The sequence below is a fragment of the Saccostrea cucullata genome, unplaced genomic scaffold, assembly GCF_032062105.1.
Source record: "Saccostrea cucullata isolate Sc308-1 unplaced genomic scaffold, CSIRO_AGI_Scuc_v1 ctg2135, whole genome shotgun sequence".
Lineage (NCBI taxonomy): Eukaryota > Metazoa > Mollusca > Bivalvia > Ostreida > Ostreidae > Saccostrea > Saccostrea cuccullata.
Window position 1 is genome coordinate 104,787 of NW_026941106.1, and position 12,622 is coordinate 117,408.

Sequence of the window (12,622 nt, forward strand, 5' to 3'; positions counted from 1 at the left end):
TTAAGGTATACATTGAGACAGAGCAACTGCTATAACTTCTGGAAGATTTATTCTCTCCTACAGAGCAGTCAAGTCATCTGTATAGAACAATCTGTGTTCAAAACTAATATTAAACAAGGCCTTAACAATGATTACAAAACATATCAGAAATAAGAAGATTATCTTAGTTATATGATGATATGGAATATTATACAAGTGAATTTTCTCAAAAAGATTCATTTTAACTTTAAAGAAAGTAATGTTAACAAAGGGTTTCCAATTTATTCTACCTTAATTGTTTAACCAGTCAACAAAATGTTATAAATAAATTAGTGCTACTAAATATTATTTTTCTTGCTGACAAAGAATGTGATGAGTTTGGATGTTTTTTTCTACAATAATTCCTTAGTGATGTTAATCAAAAGTGGATTAAAAAAGCCTTCAAGAAATTAAAGGGACTTTGAAATAAACATCAAACAACATTATCTCACGAATTATTAGGCACACTATCATATACAGTTTAATTTAATGACCCAGGGATCATAAAGCATCAGAAAACTTTTGAAAATTTTTAATTGAAATAAGTAGTTTTTTTACAGGACATTGTAATACAAAAAACACCTTACATATGTTTTTTTTAATATTCCACTTAAAAAGATACTGATTATTTTGCTATATCTTCACTCACAATGTACTTTCGCCTAAAAATTATCAACAGCATGAATGGAAATTTAACCGAGACGCAAATTTAGAGATTTCTCCTTGGTAGTTAATTTTAGCGAGAAGAAGTTTTTGCGATTTTAATATGCTCAGCAATCAAGCTAAAACAAAATAAAACACAATTAATTTTTAGCGATATTCAATTTTTGCAATCCAACCATTTTTACTAATAATGCAAACATTAAATCACCCCTAAAATTTAATTCTAATTATACAGTATATGTATTACCGAACTGTATATTCATTAACTTTTATTTGAGTAGTTCAGGAAGTAATATATAAATATTGCATGTAGTTGAGTGTAACGTTGAAAATTTTCACCCCAAGAAAACCATTGTTAACCGCGGCGCAGCCATTCATAATTGACAATGTTTTTTTTTGGGGGGGGGGTTGAATATTTTTAATGTTACATTCACTTACATGCAATTTTTATTATATTACACTGAATGTTTTATACGAACACATAAATTCTGCGCAGTCGCTATTTTGTGGAATATCACCCGTCGTCAAGCAATGTTGACTGTTGCTATGCTGGAGTGCGTGGCTTCATTATTCAGCTGGTAATAGTGTTTTTTAACAAATGTTTCTTAACCAATCACATTCAACTAATTTACATGAAAGTATAATATTATATATTACTGACCTGTCAGATATTAAAAAAAATTGTTAAAACATGGATTTTCATCTTAAATTTACACATGTATGTACACCAACGACACCCTGACAAACCTTGGGTTCCAATCATACTCCCAATTAGAACTTTGCAGATACTTTTGTGAACTCAATATTTCTGCGTTCGTAAAGACACCCGAAGATTTTCAAATGATCTTACCCCATTGACTTGCAGTTCCTATCTTATTCGTACGAAACGACAGGTGTTCACCACCATCGGAACATCACTCGTCCTTTTCCGTCAAGTCGAGAAACTTGACTTGACGGAAAAGGACGAGTGATGTTCCGATTGCTTGCTTGAGTACTCGACGATACAGCTTGGGAAATAAGATCACACAACTAAGCATGAGGCGATCTGCTGATTCAGAGAGACAGCTTTAAATCGATGAATGTTTCCTGCGTTAATTAGATTGGTCAATTCTAATAAATTAAACTACTTTGCAGATTTGTTGCACTTCTATTTTATCCAATTAATTAAAAGTAGGCCATGCAATGACATAGGGGCTTGCTGATCTGTTGATATTATAACACGTCTGAAAATTTAGAATAAATTTATCAAAGTGAAATTTCTTGTATAGACTGACTTGCCTTCTTGTATCCGCGATAGGTAGTACACGGTATTTTGTGCGTAGGGTAAAGACAGGCAATTCCAGTTTATTGTATATATTGGCTTTGTATCACATGTTTAACACTCCCGTGAAACAAAAATCTGTAAGAAAAAAAGAAAGAGAAATATTTATATTGTATGTTTGTATTGTATTGTTTGATATTTATTTTTAAAATTTAAAAACCCAAACTTATTTGGTATATTTAATTTTAATATCTTATTTCAGAAGTCTAAATTTCCAAGTTTCCAAACATGTTTTTAGAATTTTAAGTTTTTATATCTTTTACCTCAAACATGCAAATTTCAAATTTCCAATAACAAACTTTATTTTAAACTTTTGAGTTTTAATCTACCGTTTGTTTAGAAAGTTTACACTTAACAATCTTAACAAAATTAGCTTAAAAACTTCGAAATTTTAACTTATAAAACATTCTAGATTTTTATGCGCCTGGATCGGAAAATCGGAGGCATATACTGTGTTTGTCCTGTTTGTAAGATTCTCAACAACACATGTGCTCAGTAGCCATCTTTTAATACACTGAATGACGTCACAAATACAAAGACAATACAGATCACGAGACAAGCGGCATTACTCTTGTTACATCTCCCTTTTTAAGATATTTGTGAAATAACAGTTTTTACAAATCAGACAATCTACTGCTAAATAAATGCTAAATAAATGTACTGTAAATTTTAAATCCCAAATTTAGAATTCTGTGTAACAATAAAATATTTATAAAACAAATCTGCCGCATTTCAAAACATCACTGGACACATGAATTAACTTTAAACATAAAAAGAGTTTGGAAACATCCATACATGTAGACTGAAAAAACACTGAAATTATTACAGGCTTTAAGTTTGGTATCTTGCCGGTAACACTGACGCTCTTCCGGACCTTGTGAATCGGACTTTGGGATTTGACATTTTCACATTTTCATTATTTTCACATATTTTGACACTTTCACTTTTCACTGCCTTTACTGGCTGACACGACTCTTAAGTATCGATAACACTCCTTGAATCTGTCTGCGTTGAATCTGCCTGCACTGGTGGAATGATCACTACTTCGTCTTCTTCCTCCCTAGAATTTTCTGGAACACACTTTTCCTTGGTTTTCACCAAATCCTTGTGATTTCTCCTGAACATCCGGTTTCCTGATTTTACTATGTAGGATCTTGGTTCCTCGCATTGTTTGACGACTTGTCCTGGATTCCATGAAGTTGATGATGATTGATGTGAACGAATTCTAATTACGTCTCCTCTTGCTAATGGCGTCCTTTCTTTGGCATTTCTATCATAGTAGTGTTTTTGCTTCTGCTGTTTAGATTGTAGATTTTTCCTGACGGATTTCCCAGGGAAGTTGTTAGGTGTGTAGAGTGATGATTTGGCTGGAATGAAAGATCTGGTTCTGCGGCCCATCAGAAGTTGCACGGGTGAAAGTCCCACACCAGAAAGTGGTGTATTGCGAAGCTCTAAAAGAGATAAGTATGGATCTTGATGGTCTTCAATGGCCTTTTTCAGAAGTTTTTTGGCCGTCTGTACGGTCCTCTCTGCAAGTCCGTTGCTCTGGGGGTACCTTGGAGATGATGTGATGTGCTTGAAACCAAAGTCACTAGCAAAAGCTTGAAATTCGCAGCTTGAATACTCTGGTCCGTTGTCACTAATGAGTGTTTCTGGAATGCCATATCTAGCAAAGTTTTGACGAAGACATTTGATAACCGTCAGACTTTTGGTATCCTGTAACATTGACAGTTCGAAGAACTTAGAGAAGTAGTCCACTAGCACTAAGCAAGAGTCTCCATTTAAGTAAAAGAGATCAGTGGCCACTTTTTGCCATGGTCGGTTAGGCACTTCATGTTGTAAAAGTGGTTGTTTCTGCTGTTTATTTCTGTGTTTATTGCAAACTTCACTTAATTTGTTGACTCATCCCAGGCCAGTACAGTAATTCTCGTACTCTGCTTAAGCTTTTTTTCAATTCCCATGTGGCTTAGATGAATTCTTTTCAGCATTTCATCACGCATAGATGATGGAGTAATGATTCTATCTCCCTTGAACTCAAGTCCGTCAGTTATGTTGATCTCATCTCTGAGGTTCCAATTCAGATTTAACTCCGGATCAATTTTCAACTTGGATTCTGGCCAACCATTAATCACGGTTTTCATCAGTTTCATAAGTAGTTCGTCCTTTGCAGTTTCAGCCTGGAATCGTTCCACATTTTCACATGTAATCGGTTTGTTCTCGAGTATATGAACCTCAAAGTCATCTTCTGATTCATCATCTCTTAATGCTGCGCGACTAAGAGTATCCGCAATGTGAAGTGTTTCTCCCGGAGAGTACTTTACTCTCAAGTCATACTTCTGGATTCTTAACATCATTCTCTGCAATCTCAGTGGTGCATTGGATAATGGCTTTTTGTAAAGGTTTTCCAATGGCTTGTGGTCCGTTTCTATGTCCACTACTTTCCCATACACGTAATCATGAAACTTAATGAGTCCAAACACTATAGCGAGTAGCTCTTTTTCAATTTGAGCGTAGTTCTGTTCAGCCAAATTTAAGGATCTCGACGCATAAGCTATCGGTTAATTTCCTTGTAGAAGACATGCTCCCAGTCCTGCAGAAGAAGCATCTGCTGAAATTTTCACTGGAGCTGACACGTCATAGTATTTGAGAACAGGTGCACTTGTAATTGCATTTTTCAACTCCTCCAACGCTTGTTGGTGTGTCTGTGTCCAATGCCATTCAACATTCTTTTCTAGAAGTTGACGCAACGGTCTGTTCACTGTTGACATATTGGGTATGAATTTTCCTAAATAGTTAATCATTCCCAGGAATCTTTGTAGGTCTTTCTTGTTTTCCGGACTCTTCATCTCAACTATTGCTTGAACTTTACTTTGACAAGGCTTCAATCCATCAGGTCCTAACACATGACCTACAAATTTGACTTCTGACAGCCTGAGTTTACATTTTTGTCTGTTAAACCTCAAGTCAACTTCTTGTGCTCTTGCTAACACAGATGAAAGTCTATGATCATGTTCTTCTTGATTCCGTCCATAAATTAAAATGTCATCAGCTATAGTACTACACCCATCTATGTCGGAAAAGATTTGCGATATTGTTCTCTGAAAAATTTCTGGCGCACTTGAAATTCTGAAGGGAAGACGTTCAAACTTGTATCGCCCGTAAGGAGTATTAAATGTTGTCAACCAAGTGCTCCTCTCTGACAACTTGATTTGGTAAAATCCTGAGGCAGCGTCAAGAGTGCTGAAAACTTTTGCATCTTTTAAAGTTGCGGCTACCTCCTCAACTGTTTTCAGCGGATAATGTTCCCGTTGAATTCCGCGATTTAAGTCCCTTGGGTCCAAACAGATTCTTACTTTTCCATTGGGTTTTTCTACAATGACGATCGGATTAACCCATGTTGTTGGTTTTTCTACTTTCGTGATGACTTTCTCACTAACCTTCCTATCTAACTCTTCCTTGACTTTCGATTTTAATGCGTGCGCAACTCTTCGTGGAGGGTGTACTATAGGTGTAACGTTTGTATTCACTTTAATGTCATATTCTCCTGGCAAACATCCGATGCCAGAAAATAAGTGTTCGTATTCTTTGATGACACTGTCTGTACTCACAGTACTATGATTTTCATCGACCAGATTTACACGTTGGACAAGCTTCAAATCCAGACAAGTTTGTAGGCCAAGTACAGGTACAACATCATAATCCACAACATGAATTACGGCATCATAATACTTCCGTTTGTATTCTAACGCAACGTGAGCCTTGCCAATAGCTTTAACTTCATCCTTGGAGTATGAGAATAATCGCAACTTCGATTTGCGAATATCCTTGATTCCTGCTTCTTTGCAAAGTTTCTGCGTGATCACATTACACTGTGCCCCTGTATCTATCTTGAAGTCAACAGAAATGTCATTGATTTTCACTTGAACCATCCAGTCCTGTTCCCTATCCTTGTCTGTGTTCTCGATCCCGTATGCTAGGAATTCGTTGTCCGACAGTGAATCTCCGTCTGCATCTGAATTGGACTCATGCTGAAGCATGTGCACACGGTCTCCCCGACTTTTACACATTTTTTCAAAATGATTCATTTTCTTGCATTTTCTGCACTCCTTACCGTACACTGGACAGTTTCCTCGAGCATGAGAAGTTCCACAGCGATTACATTTTCTTTGCCGTGATTTGCTTTTGTCTCTATCCCGTGTCGGTTTGTTGTTTTTATGACGCGAATTTCCTCTGCCACGTCTGAACCCGCCATGTGCTCCTTGCGCGACCACGTGATTTATAGCTTTCTCATCTACGATGTTTTTAATTTGTGATTCACTGGCTTCATTAGCACGACAAATGTCTACAGCCCTCTGTAATGTAAGGTTTTCTTCTCTCAACAGTCTCTTTCTTACAGAGTCACTCTTGATCCCGCATACGATCCGATCTCGGATAAGAGAATCTTGTAAATTTTCAAACTCGCAACTTGCAGCTCTTTGTTTTAGATCAGTAACATACGCATCTATGCGCTCACCTTCTTTCTGTACCCTGGTGTTGAACATGTGCCTCTCATATGTAATGTTCTTCCTCGGGTTGCAATAAGCCTCGAATTTCTCACAAATGTCCTTGACTTTTTCTTTATCTTTGTCATCCCAGGTAAACGTATTATAAACCTCAATGGCTTCAGCGCCAACCACGTGGAGTAAGGTCATAGCCTGCACCTTATCATCTTTCTCCGCCGTTCTGGACGCTATATTGTATATGTCGAATTGCTGCTTAAATCGCCTCCAATTCTCCTTTAAGTTTCCGTTTAAGTTGAGTGCGGCTGGAGGGTTTAACCGGTCCATTTTTCTTCTGACACCATGTAAGATTCTCAACAACACATGTGCTCAGTAGCCATCTTTTAATACACTGAATGACGTCACAAATACAAAGACAATACAGATCACAAGACAAGCGGCATAACTCTTGTTACACTGTCTGTCTGTTTGTCTGCTTGCTTTTGCCATAAATTTTGAACCATGAATGGATGAGATTTCATATTTGGTATGTTTACTCCACTAATTAAGTTTCTTCAAATGACCCCAAGGGCAATGGCTTGTGACCTTGACTATGACCTATATGCTAAAAATAGTTTTTTCTACAAACATTAACCTTCGTCCTAACGTTTGAACCATAAAAGATAGAGACTTCATATTTGGTGTGCATACACCACTGATAAAGCTCTTTTATATGACATCAATAGATTTGTGACCTTGACTGTGACCTACATGCTAAATATAGTTTTTTTGTTTGCAAATAATAACCTTCGCAATAACTTTTGAACGAAGAAAGAAAGGGAATAATTGCCACGTATACTCCACCGAATAAGTCCTTTCACATGTCACCAAGGTCAATGACCTTGTGACCTGGACTGTGACCTATATGCTGAAAATATCTTTTTTGAACCTTCATCATAACTTTTGAACCATGAGAGATAGACTTAATTTTTGGAATGCATACTTCACTAATCAAGTCCTTTCAAATTACATCAAGATCAATTACCTTTTGACCTTGACTGTGACCCTAATGCAAAAATATTTTTTTAACTTTGTTGCCGCCAGGTACATAGTGTTTCACGAACACATCTTGGTTTTAATTCAGAATTATGATTCTAACATTCAAATTTCAAATGACCAATGCACTTGGAGTATTTACATATTTACTTCAAATATCCAAAATAACAAATTTAAGACCTGTTTCAAAAATTCTTTTGGTTAAGCAAAAGAGCTTTTAGATAAAGCAAAGGCTTTAGAAAATTTAATGTTGAATATCTTCCGCAATTCATTTCTCTCAGTGCAATTTTTGAACGCAAAGTAAACTCGAGGAAGCGATAATCATCCATAATATAGCACTCTGCACGATCTGTTTTGGTTTCCCCGAGGTATTTAAATACTACGTCAGCGAGAGTTTTTATCAGCCAATGAGCGCGCCCGGAAGAGGGATCTCTTTACAATACTGATATCGAGGATCAGACAGGCAACCTAATCTACTTACCCCAAAGCCTCATGAGAAAACTCCAAATTAGATTTATATCAAGCCCGATCATTAGAAAAATATTGAAATTAATTACAGGACCAAATCAAAGGATAGCCATGGCTAACAATATTTATTAATTTTATTGAAAATTTAAGATACTTGGTTGACTCAGCTATGAACGCTCTCTGTTAACCCTACTATGATTTATTTACTAAATATCCGCATTTGATAAACTGAAGAAAAATAAGAGAGATTTGGTAGTCGATGAACATATATGGGATTGCTTTCCTTAAGATCATGTATTCTACAAGTATTTCAATATTTAAAAAAACACGAATTATGTCTGTAAGTGCAATTTCTTAACAGAAAATAATGAAAGTAATTATTGAAGTATAGCAAGAAAAAAATACTTCATTAGTGTAACTTGGTAAATATCAAACTACCCGATGTAATCCTAATTCGAGGACTTAATATGAATATTATATCCAATCACAGTTAAAAGCATATTTTTCTTGTCCCATGTTTTACCTAGCAAAACCTGGTACACTAATACTGTTGTTTATTAGGACTTTATCATATTCATAGTGTCATATGACCGAAATCAAATGTATAACAAAGTAAACTTGTGATAAATGCCTGTTATCAGTTACTTTACAATCTTAATATGTAACTTGTGATGAGAAACATACTGTATTATAATTAATTTATTAAAGACATATGACACTATTAGAAAAGGCATCTCGCACTTGAAATGACCAATACTGGATGGAAAACACCATGGAAAAATAATAGCTGCTGTACATGTCGTATAGTTTAATAAAAGAAAGCTATAAATTTGTAACTGCATAAATATCAATCACACACAGTTTCGTTATAATGTAAGAAAAAAGACATGTATTCCATATAAATTTACATCTTAAAGATATACAACAGTATTGTTAAAAAAAATTCAACCTTGGTGATAATAAAGCAAACGTTAATAGTATTGTTTTGTACATTTTAAAATAGTTTTGTCTGTTTGCATTTTTATTTTTTTTTAATTCAATTTTATGATATCTTCAAATGATGACCGTTCACTGTAGTTCAGTCAGTAGAGCAGTTGCACCGTGATTGGATTATCTTGAGTTCGAATTTCGAATCTTGGCCGCGTCTTACCTAAGTCCAAAAAGGGGTAGCAACTGTTCCTTCGCCATGCACAGGCCTTTGAAGTGACAGTTACAGATTCTTTTTTGAAAACTTCCAAACCGATGTCCCTTATCACTATTAAGATCACTCACTGCTCAATTCCCCTAAGTTCCGAGTAACGGTCAAAATTTGAAGCCGTTCACTGGTAAATCTTGACGTCTTCACATTTGTGGAATTTTCAAATGCGCAATTAATCAATCAATCTTCACAGGCTGAACCTCTGTCATTAAATGAATGGCAGATTCCTCCTGTATATTTATATGTGTTACTTGATCAATAAAAAAGGCCTTATGGTGAATGTGACGTGACTCGTCAACAGGGGAATCTAACTATTTCGGGCACCTGATCCCACTTATAAATTTTTCCGGAGGTCGTGTTAATGCCCTTTTCTGAAATTCTTATTTCTTAATTAATTTGATTTGCATGTTTTTCTTTTTGATGAGGGAATTGATGACTAATAACAAGTCTTTTAATATAATGAATTTTTTTTTTTTTTTTTTTTTACAATTTTAATATTTAAATCTTATTTATATATTTGATAAGCATTAACTGAAATCAGCTTTTCTTGGCTTTGTATTAGATTAGATTTACTAGTGATAAAAATACTACAATCCATTTCCAATTTCTTTTTTTTTTGAGTCGTTAAAGTATATACTTAATCAATTTATTATTTTCTTGTTTAAATTAAATGAAGTAAAAGAAAAATATTGAAAAATTAACAGATTACAATAAGCTAAATGACGAAAAATCATTAACAAAGCAAAGCAATAGGCAGAAATAACAATTTTGTGAAGATGGAGGAAAAAGAAGTCAATAAATCAGTATAAATAATCTTGGCCTTCATCACCATTGAAAACTTAATGTACATATGAAGCGTATAATTAAAAAACAGATTGTACAAATTCTCGTTAAGTAAGATTTAATCTTTAAAAGAAGAATTGGACATCTGCCAGAAAAGTCTTCAGATCAAGTTCATAGTCCCACAACCCCCACTGCTTACTCCTAAACGGAGAAACCTTTAGATATTTCAGCGTGTAATGGCTGGAAAATGTCAGTCAGCCAGTCAGCATTCGACATCCTGAAAAAATTGTTTTTGCTGATAAGTTCATAAAATATGGACCATAGAACTTTCGAAATGATGACTGTACACATGTGTTTGGCTGATTTTTTTTGTCAAAAGTTTATGTTGTTTTATAAATTCGGTGTATTAAGCAAGCTCTTGAGCATTGATTTTTCAATGTTTAATCATTTATGTTCTTGTACTTAAATATTTTTTTTCTTTTGTAGGATTGAAAATATAATTCATACTTTTATATTTATATAGCTGAGCCTCGATAACACGAACATTATTTCAATGATGATCAATCCTGAACCTTCGAGCAGATTCGATTAAGGACCTTTATTTCTAAAATTTTGCATAATTTCTAATATAAACATTAAATATGGAACCATATCTCATGAAAACATTGCAATTAAATTGCATTCAAAAAGAATAAATGAAACAAATGGAGATAACAAACAGTATATTAGATCAAATGTCCATAAAAAAATAAAATATAGGAGTAGAAAAAACACGGGTCTCAAAACATCAGATTGGGACCAGGTGTCTTGGAGGAGTGAGCAGCCTTTCTGACCGGTCACATCCGCCCTCTGTTCCTTGGCATGATCTGGAAATTTGTCAGTCAGCATTTCATTCAATGATAAATTGTTTTCGTATCGTTTCTCTAGTTTGACAGTTCAGAGAAAATTCGGAATTCATTCATCAGAATCCTAAGTAACTCTGAATCTACAATACAATTTCCCTAAAACATCACATAAAAGTTAAACAAATAAAACATTCGCTCTGTTTTAATGAATAAATAGTTAAGAAGACGATTTTTCATTCAAATTAGCAATTCTCAGGCTTATGTTTTGTAATGCAACATACATAAGACGTCATGTGACGTCAGAGTGTAGACGCTCCAAATGGCACGACGTGTGGTTAGACGAGCTTGATAAAAATTATTATCGAATAAGTATCTGCACTCGTCGTAAGGGTTGCATTTTTTATTTTTTGACTTGAAATGATTTACTACCTTCTCGTAAAACACCTAAATTTTTACACTGTGACCATTTTTATTACTTACACTATACTTAAATATAACGAGCAACAAAACACTTTAGATATTGAAAAAATTTATGAACGGAACAACACTGCTTCATATAAATAAATTAATTCTGTTTGGGCGATAAACGTATCAAGGTCAAGATCTTGTAAAGGAAAGAAATCACACACGTATCTTAAATATATCACTTAAAAAGCATGTCCAGCGCGGTGTTTGCTCTTTAAGAGCGCTTCTTCACAAAGAAATCTTCAAGTCCCAGAATGATTTCTCAGTCATGGTCTTAATGGATTCATCTGTTTTCTGGTATTGGGTCTTTCCTTTATTCCTGTAGTATTTCTCCTAAATTAACTGAAGGCTACATGCATGATTCTTTCTCAACCTCCATGTCAAGAGTTTCTTGAGATTGCTAAGCTTAAGGTAGTAGATTCTTCTCCCAAACATCTGAATCATTTTCTGTGGGAAGACACCTTCAAGGCTGCTATCAAAGTCATTGGTGATTCCCTTAGCAGTCTCGTAAATTTAATCAGTGATATGAGATATCATTATTTTCTTGGGGTTAGGAAATCCGACTAGCTTTAAGCTCTTCTGGATGATTGAGTCTGTTGCATCCTACCTTGCTATTTATATCCAACAGATGGCAACAAGAATGGGAATTTCCTTGCACAGTCTGTGATATATTGGGTGTCGTCAATTTTGGTTACTAGGAGCTTCATCAATATTTAAGAAGGTTATATCAAAGTCTATCCAAACGAATTAGGACTCTTTTAAAATCCAGAGGACACATCACACAGTTTTCGCCCTAAAGGTCAGTTTTTGCTGTTACGTACAATTATATTTAGGTAAAGATTTTCGGTATGTACTTAGGTCTTTGAAAAAACTAGGCCATTTACATTGTAGGAACATACCTCTGGCCAGCTACAATAAATAACGAACTGGAGACATTAAATTTTATTATATAGTGGATATATACATAACAAACTGGATATATACTTAACAATTCGCATACATACATAACAAGCTGAATACATGAATAACAAAATGGATGCATACTGTAGAAACCGGATTCAATCATAACAAACAAGATACTCACAAAATAAACTTGTTTCATTAAAAACAAACTGGAAACATACATAAAAAACTGGATTCTTGTAAAACTAACTGGATACATACATAGCAAACTGTGTACATATTGAACAAGATTGTAAGATTCAACCAAATTAGCGTTTATGTGCATTGATTATAAGTGAACACGAGAAAACTCGGAAATCAACAATGTATAATTATTTCAAATCATTTTTGTGCATGCTTTTACGTACATGTAACATGAATTATG

At 34.7% G+C, this 12,622-nt stretch overlaps 1 protein-coding gene across 1 annotated transcript; it reads right to left on the bottom strand.

Moving 5' to 3' along the window:
- Nucleotides 1-2,977: 2,977 nt before the first annotated feature.
- LOC134257210 (uncharacterized protein K02A2.6-like) lies at nucleotides 2,978-3,727 on the bottom strand. The gene has a single exon (XM_062739854.1). The coding sequence runs from the start codon at nucleotides 3,725-3,727 to the stop codon at nucleotides 2,978-2,980; it is 750 nt and encodes a 249-aa protein (XP_062595838.1).
- Between the last annotated feature and the right edge of the window lie 8,895 nt (nucleotides 3,728-12,622).